General features: G+C 39.5%; 2 protein-coding genes across 3 annotated transcripts; both read left to right on the top strand.

Annotated features, from left to right (window-relative positions):
• Positions 1 to 706: 706 nt before the first annotated feature.
• LOC122965472 (phospholipase ABHD3-like) lies at positions 707 to 7,930 on the top strand. Of its 2 annotated transcripts, XM_044329573.1 has the most exons (9): positions 707 to 1,471; positions 2,869 to 3,029; positions 3,139 to 3,321; positions 3,599 to 3,644; positions 4,538 to 4,650; positions 4,807 to 4,980; positions 5,058 to 5,106; positions 5,207 to 5,372; positions 5,919 to 7,930. In XM_044329573.1, exons 1-9 carry the CDS (start codon positions 1,352 to 1,354, stop codon positions 6,122 to 6,124), a joined length of 1,218 nt encoding a protein of 405 aa, XP_044185508.1. In that variant the 5' UTR covers positions 707 to 1,351; the 3' UTR covers positions 6,125 to 7,930. The 2 variants fall into 2 exon arrangements, with proteins under 2 accessions (XP_044185508.1, XP_044185507.1); XM_044329572.1 differs by having other exon boundaries at positions 1,378 to 3,029.
• A 1,164-nt stretch (positions 7,931 to 9,094) lies between these two features.
• Positions 9,095 to 19,220, top strand: prkg3 (protein kinase cGMP-dependent 3). Its single transcript, XM_044329571.1, has 22 exons — positions 9,095 to 9,429; positions 11,379 to 11,468; positions 11,651 to 11,713; positions 11,834 to 11,954; positions 12,154 to 12,320; positions 12,495 to 12,608; positions 13,212 to 13,317; positions 13,473 to 13,536; positions 13,778 to 13,855; positions 13,996 to 14,084; positions 14,915 to 14,980; positions 15,208 to 15,255; positions 15,386 to 15,433; positions 15,548 to 15,653; positions 15,805 to 15,941; positions 16,049 to 16,138; positions 16,805 to 16,946; positions 17,129 to 17,292; positions 17,689 to 17,805; positions 18,122 to 18,184; positions 18,335 to 18,410; positions 18,638 to 19,220. Exons 2-22 carry the CDS (start codon positions 11,381 to 11,383, stop codon positions 18,722 to 18,724), a joined length of 2,034 nt encoding a protein of 677 aa, XP_044185506.1. The 5' UTR covers positions 9,095 to 9,429; positions 11,379 to 11,380; the 3' UTR covers positions 18,725 to 19,220.
• Positions 19,221 to 19,721: the final 501 nt, after the last annotated feature.

The raw sequence follows: 19,721 nt of genomic DNA, 5'->3' as shown, positions 1-19,721 counted from the left end.
CTTAAAAATATCTATATTGGTATTAGCCTCAAAACCCATTATTTGGTTTAGGACTAATACTAATACAAGAAAGAGCCTGCTCCATACATGCAGGCATGGTTTGAAAAGATAAGACTACTGAGGGAAATGCAACGCCCCTCCACATGTACGTTCTTATACATAGTTTAAACCCTCAGAAAAGCTTTCAGCATGTAGCCTATAGTATCCTTACTGACAGCCTAAATGAAGTGATGAGCTAGTGAATAAAAAGAGAGAAACACAGGACTGCAACTAACAATTATTTTCATTATTATTTAATCTTCCGATTATTTTCTCAATTAGTCAATTAATGGTTGTTCTATAAAACATCAATAATATAGAGATAAATGGACATTACAAATTCTCGTTGCAATTGTTTTGTCTTATCAAGAGTCCAAAACCAAAAAAGTTGTCAGAAAAGTAGCAAATCATCACATTTGAGAAGCTGGACCCACACTTTTTGGGCATTTTCTACATGAAAAATGATTTACAGTAAGGACTGTGGATATAAAGACAACAATAAACGTGTCAAATGGTACATGCAGCGGAGGTTTGTCTCATTTTATTAGACAGGATTCATAGTCTGTGGTCTACCCTGCTAAGCAGAAGGTGGCAGTAATGCACCTAATAAACTGCAGCAGAGTCTGTCTGTTATTGTGAGGGTGGAGCATAGACTGTATTTGGACCATGGACAGTGTCATGCGGCCGACTTTGACATTGCGGCTCCTCTTCAAGCACAATGTAAGGCAGTTAAACGAAAATAATAGTGAGGGGCATGTTCTTTATGACCTACGTTGCTTGCCGTAGCGGGGAAATTGAGGAGAGGGTCAAAAAGAAGAGTAGAAGAAGAGTTTTGAGGGGACTTTAGTGTGTTAACAGTCGCATAAACTGGGAAGAGTGATACATAAATGTCCTTAAAAGCCTCCAGTGGTATTCTGTACAGCAGTTTAACAGAAGAGAAGTGAACAGCAACTAAGGACAGTATTATTATCATTAACTCAAGTGATACCCTTAACAAATACGGTGTAACAGCACGATCTGCGGTTTTGATCTGACAACCAGGAAGTCCCGCAGCTCCTGTCTCGGAGGAGAAACGCTGGTGGATACCTGCTGTTTATCACCGTCTGTCCGAGCCGGTGGGACGACCGGGGGTATCGGAGCGTCTGTAGATCTCATCCGTAACGTTATACGGTGGTGATGAAGGCAGGTTGCCGCCGGGGATTAATTACAAGTCTCTCTGTTAGTTGTGTGTTCCGTTGTGTCGGTTAGTCGTTGTCATCACGTCAGGTTACCAGGTTAGCTCTGTGTTACTGTAGCGACAGAGATCGTTGCCATGCTGTTGTCACATTTGGAGCTATGGAGAACATGTTGGGAGTGTGTTTCCAGACCTTACACAGTGCTCCTCTGCTCCCTCACGGCCGCACTGTACTATCTGTGGGGCCGCATGAGCCAGGTTAGTCTCTGCGGTCAAGGTTGTACTGAACGACCTCACCATACGCTCTATTCTGTTTTATTTCATTTTTATTATTTAGTTATTTTTTCTTTATCTTATACTATTAAGCTTCATTTTATTTTAGTACATTTTTCTTATTCCTCACCCTCACTTTTTTTGGGTGGTTGCACTGTCTTCAAAAATGACAACATTTTACATGAGCCACCTTTATTTTACACACTGGCAGAATCCTAATATGAGCTTTCTCATAGTAATGTATCATTTGTATGGCAGTGTACTTTATCCTCTAATTAAGTCCACTTTATTCAGATGCAACTTATTCAACATTATTATTAATGAGTATTTGGTAACACTTAATTATAACAACCTTTATTTATCATTTATAAGCAGAAAATGAACAGATATAATATGCTATAATGTAGACATAAGCAGACATTCTTTATTTATTTATACATTTATTTGTCAACAACTATAACCCATCATGCAAAGCATTCATAACAGGTGTATAAAGTGATAATGAATGCTTGATAAGGTCACATAACATAGTTGTAATCATATATAATGAGATGTTTTCATTTATAACAAACCACCTGAATTGTACCTGAAAGTAAATGCGAAATAAAATAAGTGCGTTGTGTATGTAATCTAATGTCATTTTATTACAGTTATATACAGTATTATCTAGTATTTAGGTCATTCTGTTTATACAAAAGTTATGGATCCTTCAAAGGAGTTGTTATTGTTGACAAATATATTCAGAAATACTTAATATTTGCTTACAATTACATTACAGTGTGTTTAAATTTACTGCTTAAAAATGCTCAGTAGGGGAGATTAAAATAAAGTGTTACCAGTTATTGTCATTACTGATTTAACTGCTGATTCCGTTTTTCAACCAATCTATTATTCAGTCTATAAAATATTAAAAAATTGAAAATGCCCATCACAGTTTCCCAGAACTCCAGGTGTTCAACAGTCTCAAAACCCAGAGATATTTAATTTACAATGATATAAAACAGAAAAAAGTTGCAGTTTCTCACATTTGAGAAGCTGGAACCAGCAAAATGTTTGACGCTGTAGCTTTATAAATGACCTGAAATGATTATTGTGTATGTGTTGATTAATCAATTAATTAACTAATTCTTTCAGCACATATCACAGCACATATTCAGTGTATGGTAAGAATAATACCACGTTGTATGTTTTGTATATGTCATAGTTTGCATGTCAGTAGTTGTTTAGCAGATTGTTGTGTTTGTTACATCACACATGCTTTTGAAACTCCATACGGCTCCCCTCACCCCTCTTGTTTTGAATGCATGTTTGCATGTTTTGTTTTGTCTGTCGCAGGTATTCATTTAACAGTGCCTGTGTTTCCAAACCTCTTTTCCTCTCAGACACCAGCCCTGGTTTGTAGCGAGGCTTTCAGCGTGTTCCTCCACAAGCACTGTCCTGTGGTGGCTGAGACCTTCAGTCCCACTCCGTGGTGCTGGGGAGGCCGGCTTCAAACCCTGGTCTGTGCCCTCATCAAGTCCAGACCTCCCGTCACTTATCGCAAGTAGGAAGAACCTTCTATTATGTTCCTCTTGCTGGCTGACACAGTCATCTCTTTATCTCTTTTTTAAGTAAAGTAACATCTACATGATTGTCGTTGCTTCATCTCACAGTGAGCTCATACGTACGGTCGACGGTGGTCAGATTTCTCTGGACTGGGTGGACAATCAGGCCAGTACGGCCTACCCAGAATCCTCTACTCGCCCCACAGTGCTGATCCTCCCTGGCCTGACGGGGAACAGTCAGCAGACCTATGTGCTCCATGCTATTACCCAGGCCAGCCGCCACGGCTACAGGTCAGTAGCACACCAGGGTCATGCGGGGTCAGTTAAAGTAAGCAGGAAACTTTTATTTTAATGCACTGAATTTGATTTTTACTTAATTCACTTCATACTCTCTGTCCTGATGGGCGCAACAAATTGAATTTATCTCAAATTTCAGCCAGTTCATTCATTTAAGTGAATCAATCTATCACTGTAGAATGTTTTCTTACTTTGACTTTGATTTTATACTTGAGAAGATCAGTAGCTCAGTTGTTGCTGGAGCTGTTTTCATACACTCGTTCTCTTCTAGATGTGTGGTCTTCAACAACAGGGGGTTTGGAGGGGAAGAGTTGCTTGTAAGTACAATGATTACTCAATGAATTACGTTCCTGTCGTGTAAGACTGAAATTTCCTTTTTCCTTTGTTCATTTCAACATACTGAAGTAGGTATACATCTTTGAACTTGTTTGCGTGCTGCAGACTCAAATTTGGTTTAGTCTGTGAATGTGTGTGATTTATAGTAGTGATGCTCTCCTAATAAGAAAGGAGTTGATCAGGTTGACCCATTTCTGCTAATACAGAAAGAAAAGCCTCTCATTTTAACATGGGGGATTTAATTTTGCCCAAAATCTGCCTCTCGCCGTGTGCAATTAAACTGTGCAGAATAAAAAATATAGATTTGGAGAATGATGTTAGTTTAAAAAGGCTGCCACTGCCGCTAATTCCAAAGATTACTAAAGTATGAGCCTAAGGCTGTATTTTTTCAAAATTGACAAGAATGAATCCTAACAAATACCTGATATACAGTAGTTGTTTCTCTGCACAGTAGACTTCCATTGATGTCCAAAAACTATTAAAAACACATAAATGAGCCACAGGGTTCCTCTGGGTGACATGTTTCTTTATTAACAACATGGGCACTGCAGTTTATTTTGAGTCAGTCCTACATACACCTTCCTGCTGCTGTAAATACTCACTAGAACACTAAATGTGTAAGTAATCAAAAAACTGCAGTGCTCTGCTGTTTTAGATAATTATTTTGGGAAATTACTGAGTCTAAAAAATTATAATAACTATACCGTATACGTGACAGCCCAAACGGGGTGGGGAAGTCATAAAGTATTGAGAGATGGACTAAGGCGTTGTTGACTTGCTGACTGTAAGAAAAAGCTCAGCCTTCTCCTCTTAAAACAAAAGCTGGCACTGCAACACTGCATGTAACGCTCCTCTGCCCTCCTGCCTGCTTCAGACACCTGTCACCTACTGCGCAGCCAGTACCACAGATCTTGAGCGTGTGGTGCACCATGTCAAAGGACTCTACCCACACGCCCCTTTGCTTGGTGCTGGTGTGTCTATGGGAGGGTGAGTTGGTGTTTGGCTTGCATTTCTGTGAGAAATGGATCAAATTTGTCTTAGCTTGGTTTCCTTTTTCTCACTTTCCTTTGATTACCTTATCAATCATTTGTTTTTATTGTTGTCGTCTTTTCCTGTTTGGTCCTTTTCATGCACCATATGCAGCATGTTACTATTAAACTACTTGGCCCGTAAGCGCACAGAATCAGGGATGGTGGCGGGTTTTACCATCTCCGTCCCCTGGGATGCGCTGAAGTCCACCGTCTCCATGGAGGAACCGCTCAACTGGCTGCTCTTCAACAAATACCTCACAAGCGGACTGTGTCGTGCCGTCAGCAGGTCAGATAAGTGGTTCTGAATTCAGCTTTACAAATCGGCCTTGTGTGTTCCAGCTTTTAAAAATCTCTTTCTCACAGGCATAGGAAGATTCTGGAGAAAGTAGTGGATGTTGATTATGTGCTGAAGGTATGGCCCGTTCTTTACTTTTACATCTCTGTCATAGTTTCTAATTTCCCCGTATGTTTGCTCGTCTTCCTCTCATCTCATTTCATCTCTCTCTTTCTAGTCGCGTAATATCCGGGAGTTTGACGAACGCTTCACCTCTTTGCTGTTTGGTTATAAATCTTGTACGGACTACTACCGCGACGCCAGCCCAGGCAAAAAACTCCCCAACACAGCGGTACCCATCTTGTGTCTCAATGCCGCTGACGACCCTTTCTCCCCCCAGAATGGTGAGTGGAATGGAGATAGTGTTAGGCTAACATGTTGTAACGTTTATGACTAGATGCATCAGATCCAAACAAGTCTGGCTGGATTTATGCGTCAACACCTAAAGGAATTGTTCAACATTTTGGGAAATTCGCTTTCGAGTGAAGAGTTAGATGATGAGAACATATACAATGTGTGTATGTCAGCCTGGGGTGTGAAAAACTATATTTATGTTTCCTTATAAATGAGAATGAACAGACACGCAAACTAGGTTTTGAGATTGTATCTCAGACCATGTCTACATTAAATTGACTAAATTCATAAACGCATCTTTTTCTCTCTGTTCGCCTCCTGAGTATGTAAATATGAAAACACTGGCTTGGCGTTGTAGTGTGTGCAGAGGTATGACTGGCTGCAAATGGTTGCATTGAAAAGACAGGTGTAACCACGGCTTTAGGCTTATCTGGTAGTCTCGGTAGTTACGGCGTATGTTCTTCAAGATGTCTTCTATCTAATGTTTTGGCTTTGGATTGTCTTGACTGTTTACAATGTGTTTCCTGCCCTCACAGCCTTCCCCTTGACCATAGTCCAGGGCCTGCCTAACGTCGCTCTTTTGTTGACGGCCCACGGCGGCCACATAGCCTTCCTGCAGGGTTTGTTTCCACGTGGCGAGAGCTACATGGAGCGCCTGTTCAGCCAGTTCGTCCACGCAGTGTTTGAACACCCGAAGGACATCAAGAAAGCTTGTGGCATCAAGGAGGAGCAGACGAGCTGATCATCTCGCACCCTGTCCGTACTGTAAACCCAACTGAATAACAGACTGCTTGCTAAGAGGAATATGAATTCATGTTACAGCCGTAGAACAACAAATCACAAACAAAACCATCGCTAAGCTTTGCATGGCATGACGTTATCCTATCACAGAAATGTTCGGATCGCCTGCTTGCTTGCACAGAGAATGACCAACTGTATTGTACAATCACATGACCTCACCGCAGCTCTGTTTATCTACCTCGTCATCTCGTCTCAGGTTCTCTTTCAATGAGCAATCACGGGAGGTTCGAAAAAGTCGATAACTGCGAAATCAAGCTGTGGAGCCGTATGTCAAGTATCTTAAAACATTTGGATCTAACTGACAAGCTGGTGTGTAATATTGTATCTATATAATATAATAAGAAGATGTATAGTTTTAAAATGATTTGTCAGAAAAGTTTGAATTGCTTTTAATCATATTGTGTTTTCAACACCGTTCTCCAATCAGTGCCGTCCCAACTGCACAGGACCCCTCCTATGTGTTGAAAACAAACAAAGCAAAATCATTCCTTGTAAGGAAAATGCTATTTAAAACTATTTAATATTAATTTAATATATAAAAAATAATAATATTGTCTGATTGATGTTAGAGTTTCTTTAGGCTTGTGATGCTTTGGTTTTGCAAGAGTTGTTTTCCTTGAAGTGTAAGACGCCTTAAAGGATTATGTTTTAGCCCTGCATGTGTACTTTACACACAATTTCTCAATGAATACCATGCACTGAAGTAATCTGTTCAACTGTTCGAGCTGTCACTCTCAACATGATTACACCCGTGTTGCAGAATATACACTAATATACTCTGAAGAGATGACTTGTATATGAACTGAGTTTACATCAGTTGGAATTTTAAGATTTTTAAGGTTACCACTTGATTTTTTTTTGTTTTGAAGCAAAAAAGGGAATCAATTAAATGTAAAAAAAAGGATATTATATTTATAGCAGTATGCTTGATTGTAATGCAAATATGTGTGCTGGCAGGTAAATAAGCTACTATCATGTAAAATGCAGTAAAGCTCAGTGTGGTACTTGAGGAATTTTGACCTGCTGTGGGTAATTTTAATCGGGTACTTCTGAATTTGTGTTTGTTGTTATTTAGCTTTCTGTTTTGTTTGTCATTGATGCACATTGTTGATGAGGCGAAGCGTAATCGAAAGAGAATGATGATAAATGTCTGATATGAAGTTTTGTAGTTATTTTAGGACATTTGTCCAGTATTGAATCACTGATTGTTTTTTACAAGGACCAGGTCAATATATGTATCAGTCATGTGTACTGAATGTCTTCAACCCAGCCAAGAATATGCAGAAGGTTTTATTATGTGTGTGCATCACTGATGGTGCACTGGCAATACACACACACACACACACACACGCACACACCGCTTGATTGTGCCAATACCAAGGTGTTATTTATTCATGATTGTTTTTAGCAATAGCTGCACTTGTTGAAACTCAGCTTTCAGCTGTGATCCAAAAATATAACCGTTTTAAGAAATGGTGCTATTTTTTGGCTTTTAGGTAATAAGCATGAAGTGTTTATAGAAAGGAAATCACCTATTTGCTCATCAACTCTGCAGATGTGCATGCCTTTAATTGCTGTGTATTTTTTAATGGACATTTTTATTTTCACTTCTGTACAAGCTGTAATCACAATCACAGTATGTAATATCAGTTAAGGCTTTTCATTTAAAGACCTTTTGGGCATTATGGACTGTCTATTTGATTGTAAGTTTCTGAATTGCACTTGAATTAAAGAACAATGATACAGATTTTTATTTCAGCTGGTTATTTTGTATCTTGAATGTACACCGGGGATTGTAAGTTCATGGAATCCCTAATGATAAACTTCTTGTCATGTGTAGATGCGATCGATGCGATAGGAACATTAATTGGGTTTGTTTTGTTTTATACACTATATCATCATGTCAATCCTAACGGAAAACTGTCATAACACATGCACTGTCTGTCACAGAGTCCCCCCTGTTTCCACAGCCGAAATCCCTTTCCTGAGCCCTTTCATTGCAGAGTGGTGGGTCATTAATGTCGTTGATTAACCAGACCAGAGTATCAATAATTAACTGTGAACAATAAAGGCCCACGCCCTCTGTCACAATGCTAACCCTTCAGCCTCATTTAGATTCATTTAATGACGCTGCAACCTGGAAAACATCGAGTGGCATTTACCCTGTGGAAAAATAGAGACCTAATGAAGTAGGCACTTTCCAGCTCTGCTAGATATAATCTGTGAGTTGTTCTGGTTGCCCTCAGCTTTGATAATTCCCCTCAACTCTAGCTTTTAAGTGTGTGAATGTGACTCTCAGAGGAAACTTGGCCCTCACTATGATCCGGCAAGAGATTGTGTTCAAAAACGGAACCTTTTTTTCTTTGTAGTTTACAAAAATATCTCGGTAGAAGAAGGTGGAAGAAAGCATTTGAGAAAATATTTAAATAATTTCTTTGTTGCTTTTATTCCTCTCATTTTCTCTTCATATCACTTTCCCTTTTTTTGTCATCTTTTACAATGACTTTACTTCAGCCTCCACTGTATTTCCTCAGGTAACTGTTTTCTATGTCAACAGGAAATTATATATCATTGCTAAATGTCACAGAAATCACTGTCTTTCATTGTAAAAACCAGCAATACACACATTATATAAGTACACCATCATAATCCTAAATAAAATGCCATTAAAAGCTGTGCATTATGTCAGCTGAGCATGATTTTTACACCTCAACTTCAGCTTTCTCTCCAGTCTATCCTCTTCCTCCTCCTCCTTCTATTCTGTATTCCTCTATCTGGTGTGATGGGAGGAGCCTCAGGTTATGGTTAATGATTCAACACCAGAGCTGCTGAGATTGACAGATAGAGAAAGAGAAGGAAAGATTGAGAGAGAGAGAGAGAGAGAGAGGAAGAGAGACAGAGAGAGACAGAGAGAGAAGTAAAAATAGTAAAAGCTGAGAACAGACATGGCGATGTGAGCTGAGAAAGTGTGAGCGGGTGGGTGCAGAGGAAGAAGAAGAAGAAGAAGAAGAAGTAATGCTAGAGAGACTGAAGACTGCATGTTTTTATATGATCAGGTGTGTCCAGTCTGTAGTCAGTCTGGGGTCAAGCAGGTTGCAGAAATTGTACACACAGCGTATACTTCTCTACAGCTGAAAGTGGATATTGTAAGCAATTCAGGGTGATTATTTGGCTCCTATGATCCATGCGGCCTTTATAGGCTGGACACACACTCATCTTCTCTCCTGATCCACACAGAGTCCGCAGGTGAGTGTGACTCTTACATGTCATAGTGTCTTTTTGAAAGTTGTAAGTCATGACAGCTGTATTTCTAAGTCTGCGCTCCAGACCCCAAATTTGTCATGTGGCTCGGTGTGTTTAAAGTACAGATTCTTTGCTTTAAAGGCTTATAAACCTTATAAGTAAAAACATGATTTTACCAGTGCTAAAAATCTTATTATGCAATGAGAGAGCACAGACAGATGTTTTCCCATGCAGGTTTGTATCTTTTATGAGAATTCAACTGTAGTTACACATGGCCATGCATTAGCTATGAGGCAGTATGGAGTATACAGTATGCTGGCTGTATCAGTATAATGGTGATCAGTCTGGCATCATGTTCCAACTGTGCAGATGAAAGTCAGACACAAATAGTTTGTCTCTTTTTTTGTCAAGATTGTGAGCAAAAATCAACTGCAGGTAACATCTGTCTAACATAACAGTCATTAAGAGGCTACATAAAGAGAGGGTTATGGCTTTTCTACCATTTTATCTGATGGAAAAAAAGGAAAATCTGAAAATAAACAAACCATACAGCCAATACACAGCCAGCACTACTACATTCGGGATTCCTGTTTCAATCCCAGACACCCCAGGCTGAAGGCGCAGAGTTAAACTAAGAGTTGTTTTCCTTTCATTAAATGTTGACCAGCAGCCACTAAAGGTTATCATGCCACTTGTCTTGCTTTATAGCTGCAAGTTCCAAGAAAGCCTACAAATTGTGTTTGTGCACTGCTCTCTGTGTTTGAATTTGAAAGGTTAATAAAACACCCTCAAGGCAACATGTAGTAACATATTTTTTGTTGCCATTACGCTCCCTGTGAAATTTTAATGACCGTCAAAGCTTTGTCTTTCCTGTGACACAGGCCCTATTAACTCTTAGCACTGCAGCTTTGTATTATGCGCTGAAGGTTATCATCTCAGTCCTTTGATTATAAATCATCGGTGCAATGGAAAATATCATATCCAATTTAGGTGACAGGGAATAATCTAAAGGTGTTTTTGAAGCTTCTTATCCCACTCCTTGTCAGTATCACCTTCTGTCCACCACTGCATCAAAGACACGGTCCTCTTTAACAGTGGAACAGGAGCCATTTTATATTTCTCCCTGTTACAGTTTGATGGCTTATTGCGCCGTGATTTTATGATTCGCTTTAACATCATGTCTAATCTCAGAGCTGTCCAATGTTCAGGGTGAAGGAGTGGTGGTGGCTAGGGTCACGTGATGGACACGGCGATCGTAGGCAAACAGCTCGTCCGACTGTGACTTCACAGGAATGGATGTGTGTGTTTAGTGAATTGATGGGTTAACCAGTGGCCTTGTATTTGTATTGACTGTAATGTTTGGCCAATCAACAGGAACATCTTTCCTTTAACAGCAAAATGAAAATTGTTATCAGGGCTTTTGTCAACAGATCACCTGGATAAAGAGATATTAACTTTTATTGGATGCTCAATTCCCAACAGTCAAACACTTAATTATAGAGCAGCAATTGTAAATGTTGCGCATTATTCTACATGCAGAGATAACAAAACCATATACATAATATCTCAGCCTGCAAAAAGGCAACCATTGATGAAGTCTTTTTTTATGATTTTGACAGATTTTCTGTCATTGTCAGTCTTGGGAACAGTAATAGATCTTTAGGAAAAGCTGGCAGGGTGTGACAGCGTTCAGAAAGCACCTTGTTGATTGTCCATCATTAGTCTGCATTATTCAGCGGGGCTGTGTGCAGGCAGTGGAGTGGAGTTCAGTGCCTTGTGAAAAAGATTGTGACGTTGTAACATTAAAGAAACAGTCTGCATAGTTACATACAGTTTGAATATGATATCTGGGGTTTTGTGTGCAGATGCATAGTTGTGCTGCAGTGTATCTGTCTCTCTTCTTCTTCATTTCTCCCATAAATCTTTATTTTACTGTATTTTTTCTATTATAGGCATGGAGAAGCAACTAGAGGACCTGAGGCAGCAGCTAGATAAGCAATGTCTGATTAACCAGGAGCTGCAGAGGCAAAACAAAGAGTTGGGTGTGTACAACAATATATATTTTTTTAAAATCACATTAATGCATGTTCCTGCTGCAGTTTTGTGACATTTTCATCCATGTCTGCCATGAAGGAGAGAAATTAGAGGAAGTGCAACACAAAATTAAGATGTTCTTGGTGGTGTTTTGCTCACTAAACATATTTATCTGGATTCATCCTCGCAGAGCAACGACTCCAGGAGAAAGAAAAACTTTTGCAGGAGCTGCAGGGTGATTATCCTGATCATGGTAAGAGGCACCAAGGGCATAGACACCTGATAGAGGGGATATTTGATATAACATTCAGCTGAAACATGGCAGCCATTTAGCTAACCCATCATTTGTGTTCCCCCTGTTTGTCTGTTTCAGATTTTCCCTCCCAGAGCGGTAATGAACCGGAGGTCAGGACAAGTCGCGCGGCTGTCATCGCTCCTGAACCAATCCCTGAGACCCTGGAAATTACAAGCACCAGGGTCAAGAAAACTGTCAGGTTAGTAATCAGTGCTGACGAGATAACAATCCCATTTCAGTACATTTTATTAGATTAAAAAAAGGTAAAACAGGATTTTGGCTTTCTCATTGCGGTTTTTCTGGTCTAACTGACTCTTAATAACATGCCAAATACCTTTACATATTGCATGGAAGCCCCCCAAGAATTAAACTGACCTTAAATCACCTTCTGTTACCAGTGAGACGAGTCTGATCGTCAAAGCCATCCAGAAGAATGACTTCCTGAGCCGCCTCGACGAAGAGCAAACAGCCATGATGGTGGATCTCTTAGTGGCGTCTGACTTCAGCCCCGGAGATGAAGTCATTAAAGAGGGCGTTGAAGGAGACAGCATGTACATAGTGGCAGGTGGGGACACAGTGTATGTGTATGTTAATGTGTGTCTTTCTGTGTGCATGTGCTTCAGTTTCTTTGCATTTCAAACTGAGAGATGTTCTAAGGCTTTCTATTTTGATATGAAAAACAAATTGGAATAGAAATATGTAACAAAAATCTTTATTTTCTGTTTGTCCCTCTTTCAAGCTGGTGAGCTCTGTGTCACCCAGGCAGGCCGGAACCTCCGAACCCTAACCAGAGGTGATGTGTTTGGGGAGTTGGCCATCCTGTACAACTGCAAACGGACAGCAACAGTCAAAGGTCAGCCCCTGTAATGATGCCTCCTGTTGCTATGTGCAGATGTTATGATAGGATTCTTTATCTTCATGCAAGAGGATTTTGAACACCATGTTAAAGTGTGATTAATGAGGTGCCGTGGGGACCTCAGCCCAGCATATAGCTGTCAGCGATGGTTGAAAGCAACATCCTACTCCAACAGAGAGAAACATAAAGGGTCCAGGGATGTTCTACCTCTTGTAAATCTACTGCTGGAGCTTCAGCTACCTGTCAGTAGAGTCATGAGGAGGCCTGGCACCTAATAACAAAGAGCCAAAGCAGACCTGAGATCAGCAGAGGCCTAGCCTCTCTAAGATTTTAGAAGGAAACAGATGTTGAGTGCACTGAATGCAATGTGGATATAGAAAAGGGTCTAAAAAGTGTACCCTTTTCTACACTTTATTAAAAAAAAACAAAAAAAACCTCAATTCAATTATAAATAGAATTTCTGCTCAGGGCCCCAGTAGGTCAGGGGTAACTGGATGTGAGAGGTTTTCACTGTCAATAACATTCTTGTATAGTCTTTACTAATGAAAGTACCAGACTTTACAGGCTTAACTTAAGCTTTTACCACTTTTGCTCATGCAGCGAAGACACTGGTGCGTCTGTGGTGTATGGAGCGACAGACTTACAGGACCATCATAGCTAACAAGTCCAAGAAGAAACGGGAGCAGCTCATGGGCTTCTTGAAGACGTAAGTTTACAGCCTGAGTGACAGAACAGATCTCTTCAGCTAGCTTTAATATCTTGGTTTGGTTGTTAACTTTCATGTCGCCCTGCCATAGCAGTGTTGGCACTTATAACACCTCATATTTCTAACTCTGCTGCTATATTTTCATGCTGTCACAGCTCTCGTACTCTGAAGGACCTGAATGATGTCCAGTTGTCCAAAATCATTGACTCCATGGAGGAGGTGAGTACTTACATGTCCCATTGTGAATGTCGAGTGTTACAAATCACTATCATTTGATACAAATCATTAATAAAATGAATACACATTGAATAAACTCAAACATGAATGGCTATCATGTTTTTTAAGTTCCTAAAATGTTGATATTTTGAATCTCAGCATCCAGGAACAAACTATAATTTCAGTATAAACAAATGATACCTGATCTTTATATTCTTGCCTCTTTTCTTCTTGTTTTTTCCAGGTGAAGTACCAGGACAAAGATGTTATAGTTCGAGAAGGATCAGAGGGAAACACATTCTACATCATCCTCAAAGGAGAGGTAATATTGTACCTACTGTGTGCACAAACTCATATTTAAATTTAATACTAGCCTGTGTATGAGTATATACATATATAGTATATATATTTATATGCACTCATTCTCTTTCTCTCCTTCTCATGTGTGTTGTACCCCATCAGGTCCTGGTGACAAAGAACGTGAATGGGCAACAGAAGCAGATTCGTAGGATGGGAAAAGGGGAACATTTCGGGGAACAGGCCCTCATACGGTAACCATGGCAACGCCACACATGCCTGAGGACATTTGCGAGAGCCTTGTGCAACATCCACTGCTCTGTGCACTGTCCCCGGCTGCTGTCATCTTTGACAGTCCGGTTGTGCAACCTACCGATTATCTTTAAATGTGCAGTCAGTAAAGAAAATTAAATCACTCTGCCGTCGCACTGAGCAGAATCTCGAAAATGTACATAGATTACACAGACGTAGAAACCTCTTATTATTATTATTTGGGTAGAAATAGCAAAACTTGCTTTCTTATATTTGTCAACTCTTACAAATTAATCTTCTGTAGTAAAGTTGTAGCTGGTCATTGTGTGTGTCTGAAGTACTGAACAAAAACAAAAAAGAAAAAAAAGTATAATTACATAAAAACATTGGTTTGATATTGTCTTTTTATTACAAATCAAATTTCATCCACATAGTGTTTGTTTGCCTTTAAATTGTTGGATATAAGTCAGCTTTATTTTATTAGCAAGTTTCTGAATTGTGCAGCTTACAAATCAACAAATTAATTAATATGCAATATTTCTCACCTCTTTGGGAGAAGTTACTTTTCTGTATCAACATATAACTATGTGCTGGAAAAGCATGTATATCAACAAATCAGCTGCCATGATCATAAAGATATGCCAATCTGTTGCAGCAAAGCAAAACATACTGTAAAGCAGGTAAAGCTGTGACTGACTTCAGGTGCTAATACAAAGTTTCCTCTCAATTTAAAAAATACTTTTCCATGCCAAGGTTTTGACAAATATATATATTGACAGTAATGACATCCTGTTTTCCCGGGCTGACATGTGCAATGTTTTCCCTCTTGCAGCGAGGTCTTGAGAACTGCCACCTGCACTGCCGACGGCCCTGTTACCTGCTTCGCCATTGACAAGGAGTAAGTTTGACTCGACATTGAATTCTGAGTGTAAATGAATGTGATAGTCCTGTTTAGTCAGACTCTGCAGTGACGGCTGCTGGTCCTGCAGAGAAAGATGCTTGAATTACTCCAATGTATCTGTTCTCTGTCAGTGTCACTTTGTTTGCACTGTGTTTGCTTTCTGTTGTGTATTTACCATTTGCTGATTGACAGAAAGATTGATTAAAATGCTTTTTTTTCTTCAGGGTATTTGAGGAGACAATTCCCATAGAGCATCTGGAGCTTTTTGACGAGTACGTACTGTAAAATATTTCATAATCATCGCTCTTTTCCACCATCTTGTGAGTGTAGAGTGTAGTCTAAATGTAATTGTAATAGACTCTCCTGCTCATTTTTTGACTCTCATTTTGTTTTTACAACAAGCTCTAAAGTGCTGCAGGAGGCAAAGGCTCCAGAGGCTCCAAAGATGAGGTGAGCAGCTGTGAAAGATGAAACATAAGAATAAGAATCACACAAATTAGTTTTAGGATCTCAGATGAAATAAGTCTCATTAGGCTGGAATTTCTGTGTCTCTCTTTGTCCCAGCTCCACTCTGAGGTTTAAGGACCTGGTCCCTGCGCTGTACCAGGAAGGTCGTTTTCAAGGAGACCCTGTCACTCTTGGAGTTGGAGGGTTTGGCCGTGTTGAGCTGGTGAGTGTGTTTGTTTTGGCATTGACCCAGTAAAGATCATTACTGACTTCAAATCTTTTACAAAATGTTTTATCTGTGTGTGATGTTTCCTTTAGAACATTTAGCTCTGATAACTTAGTAGTGATCAATATTTCTTTTTTGCTATTCTAAGATGACCACAATGAACCATGGGAAATATTATGCCATGAAGCGAGTCAGCAAGAAGCACATTGTTATGAAGAGGCAGGAGGAGCACATGCTGTTTGAGAAGAAGATCCTTAAATCCATCCAGTGTGACTTCATCGTCAGGTATCTGCCATCAAAGTTGCTGACTGTAATTGTTTAATTACACTGTGTAAAGAACAGAGAACTTGAATATGTGTGTTTTTTACTCTCTCTTTCTCCTCTTTCTTCAGGCTTTATGGAGCCTTCAAAGACACACGATACATCTACATGGTCATGGAGTTCTGTATTGGTGGGGAGGTCTGGACCAAACTCAAAGAAGTGTGAGAAAACACAGCCAAAAAAAAAAAAAAAGAGTTTTTCATTCACTAATGTAGATATTTGTCTTGTTTAAACAAGGTGTTGGGTTGGACCATTACACAAGATCAGGAGTGTCATGAGTCAACAGTTTTTATGGGGGCACAATTTCACAACACAGATGATACTGATAATAGCAAAGGACAACAAGCTAACACTAAAGTTAATTACCTGTTGGGTTATAGTTAAAACCACTGATGCTGAAGTCACTTTAAATAGGGACATTCTGAAGCTTTAAGTAATTTACAAATTCATTCAGGTCATACTGTGATGTGTGGGATAGAGATGCGGAATTATTCAAGTTTCTGTGGTGGATTTATTTTGGTTTAATTTTTTATTCATTCTTATTGGTACATCTTGAGTTCACCACTTGAAACTTGAAGTTGCACCTATTGTTCTCTTGCTGCCTCTATCCGACACAGAGAAATATACTATAGCCGACGCTGTTACCCAAAGCAATCTATAGTTGCAACCATAAAACAAACTTCAATTGCCAAGAGTTGTTACTCGCCTGATAGAAGAAAAGAACAATAGAAAGTGTCAGAAGGTAACAAAAGTTTTGAAAGCAAGCAAGTGGAAGAAGGAGAGAGCAGTAGTTTATCTTCTTATGTCTTATGTGCTTGTTTTGTCAGAGGGCGTTTTGATGAGCCGATTGCTACGTTCTGCACTGCCTGTGTGGTGGAGGCCTACGCCTACCTGCATAAGAAGAACATCATGTACAGAGACCTGAAGCCTGAGAACCTGATGATGGATGTGAGGGGCTACGTCAAACTGGTGAGTCATTTGTATGTATGTGTGTTGAGCATGTGTTTCTGTTTTTTTTGTTTTTTGTTTTTGGCTTTTTCACAAAGGGATTTCCATACCAAGAGGCTACACCTACAGATGCTCCTTCTATGCAAATGATAATGTCTATGATTTGAATATTCCTCCCTTTGTGTGTGTGTGTCTCCATGCAGGTGGACTTTGGCTTTGCTAAAGAGATGTTGCGTGGTGAGAAAACCTATTCATTTGTCGGTACTCCTGAGTACATGGCCCCTGAGATCATCAAGAACCAGGGACATGACTTTGCAGTCGACTTTTGGTCCCTTGGCATCCTGATCTTTGAGCTACTGGCAGGAAGGTATTATACTCACACTAATAAAATAAGTTGTTGACTATAAAAGACCTAATCTTTCACTTTCCCTGTCTGTTTGGAGGAAAAGACACATGCTACTGTCTTATAGAGTTCATTTCTCATGAGTTTGTATTAATATATGATCAAAACTGGTAAATTTTGCAGCAAAAGGAGGATTTTAGGTGATAACAGACAAATACATGAGTGAGTCAAGCTTCCATGTTAACCAGTAGGTGGCAGCAGGGAAATATGACTGACATCTGCAGAAGTGAAACACAGCCTTGTCTCTTTTTTCATAATTCAGTTTCAGCACTCACAGGTTCAGATAATCAAACAGCAACTGATTGACTGATTTTTGTAGCCATTTTTGGAGATTGAAGCTCTCTCTTTTCATCTTGTCAGCCCTCCATTTTCAAGTTCAGAGCCAGGGAAGATTTATCCCAAGATTTTGGATGGGGTGTTCAAGTATCCTCCTTACATGAGTGAAGCAGCCAAGTCCATCATTAGTAAGCTGTGCAGGTGAGAGGAATATATTCACTGTTGCATTATGATTAAATTTTTTCACACTGATAACGTGCATTCAAATTTATTTGACTGAATAACTTATTCATAAAATAAAACTGGATCATATAATATGCATGTGAAACTTATACAGAGGATTGGGCTGAGTTATCTCAGTGTAGAGCATGAATTATAGAGGATATGTGCCAATCATTACACTGTATTGTGATGCGTGCTGTTATTTTAAAAATGCTTTTTGAATACAAATTTCTTGAAAAGTTGAATCTCATGAATAAAATGGAAGTGTCCTCTGGCTGTGTGTTTTTGTTTGCAGACCTCGGCCAGGTCAGAGGTTAGGTAACACTAAGAATGGAATCAAAGATGTCCGGCATCATAGGTAACCATGGCAACATGTCACAAATAAGTGATCTTCTCACCCAAGATATGGGTGAGAAGGCCTAAGGAGCCTTTCACTTTAGGATTAATAATTTCAGTAATTTCCCACTCTCTCTATCGTTGACCTATAATCTCCCTCATCTTTTCACAGGTGGTTCAGCAATATGAACTGGCACAAGCTGCGTATGGGTCAGGTCGACCCTCCCACAGTCCGGCTCATACGCAAGGTAAGTCAAACCACCAGCCAAGCATTTCATTCTTGTGTAGTTTAAGGATTTCTGAACCAAAGTTCACTTGGAGAAAGTTTTTTGTGGTGTAATTTTAAGCCTTATTGATTTTCAGGACTACGTAAAACCGTCTAACTATTGTTAATTAGTTATGATTTAACAGGATTGTATGTATCAACTTCTTCCATAGTTCTTTAATCAACAGTAAGTTATCTTTCCTCCTCCAGGGCCCCTGCTACATCAACTTTGATCGTTTCCCTCATGACCAGACTAAGGCAGATGAGGAATTCTCTGGTTGGGACCGTGACTTCTAACTTCTTAGGTTTAAGGATCAAAGGCCACAGGAGTTGCCAACGTCACCGAAATATGGATCCAAACCAGAATCATTCTAGCGAGCTAGAATTGGCTTTCTCAAAGCTTTGCTTAACCTCAATTTGATCCAAAACAGAGTTACAGCCATTGGATCCTGAGAAATAATATGCTGTTAAGAACCATGATAGGGAGGTGAATACACACCTTTGGTTTGCTGCATTTAGACATTAAATTGGTGAAAATAAGTCTTCATATGTCCAATTTGTTTGATCTCTTCATTGAAACAAGACTAAAAGTCTACAGCCATGCTAGCGGCTCTGTGATCGTAGCAGTGCTTTGAGCTCAAAGCTAACATCAGCATGCTGCCATGCTCACAATGATTATGTTAGCATGTTGATGTGTAGCGGTTATAATGTTTAACATCTCAGTTTAGTGTTTAGTGCTAATTAGCAAAACACAAAGTACAGCGGAGTCTGATACAATATTTATTAGTTTTGCAAACTGAAATATTGGAATAATTAAAATTTCAACCTGATGATGGTGCTAAAGGAAAAGTCAGAGGATCCCCAAAGTCCTTGCAATTAATGCTAATTGGGACATAAATGTCTGAACTAAATGTCATGGCAATGCATCAAGTAGTAGAACTTATTGTTGAAATATATCAATAGAAAATGAAAGTTTAAACATCATGATGGCATTAGAGGATAATCAAAGTATGTAGGATTCATCCTGAGGAGGACATGAATGTTTGTGCAAAGATTCATGGCAATCCATCCAAAAGTTTCACTCTGAAACAAAAATGTCAATTGCTGGTGGCGCTCAAGGAAAAGTCAAAGGATCATTTGAATTTTTCCTCTTGGGAACTTGAATATGTGGAGCAAATTTCATGACAATCAATCCATTAGTTGTTGAGATATTTCCCTCTGAACTACAAATGTTAACCTCATTGTGCTGCTAGAGGAAAAGTCAAAGGATCACCAAAGTCATTTGAATTTTTCC

The sequence above is a fragment of the Thunnus albacares genome, chromosome 16, assembly GCF_914725855.1.
Source record: "Thunnus albacares chromosome 16, fThuAlb1.1, whole genome shotgun sequence".
Lineage (NCBI taxonomy): Eukaryota > Metazoa > Chordata > Actinopteri > Scombriformes > Scombridae > Thunnus > Thunnus albacares.
This window is presented reverse-complemented; position numbering and strand designations above follow the sequence as displayed.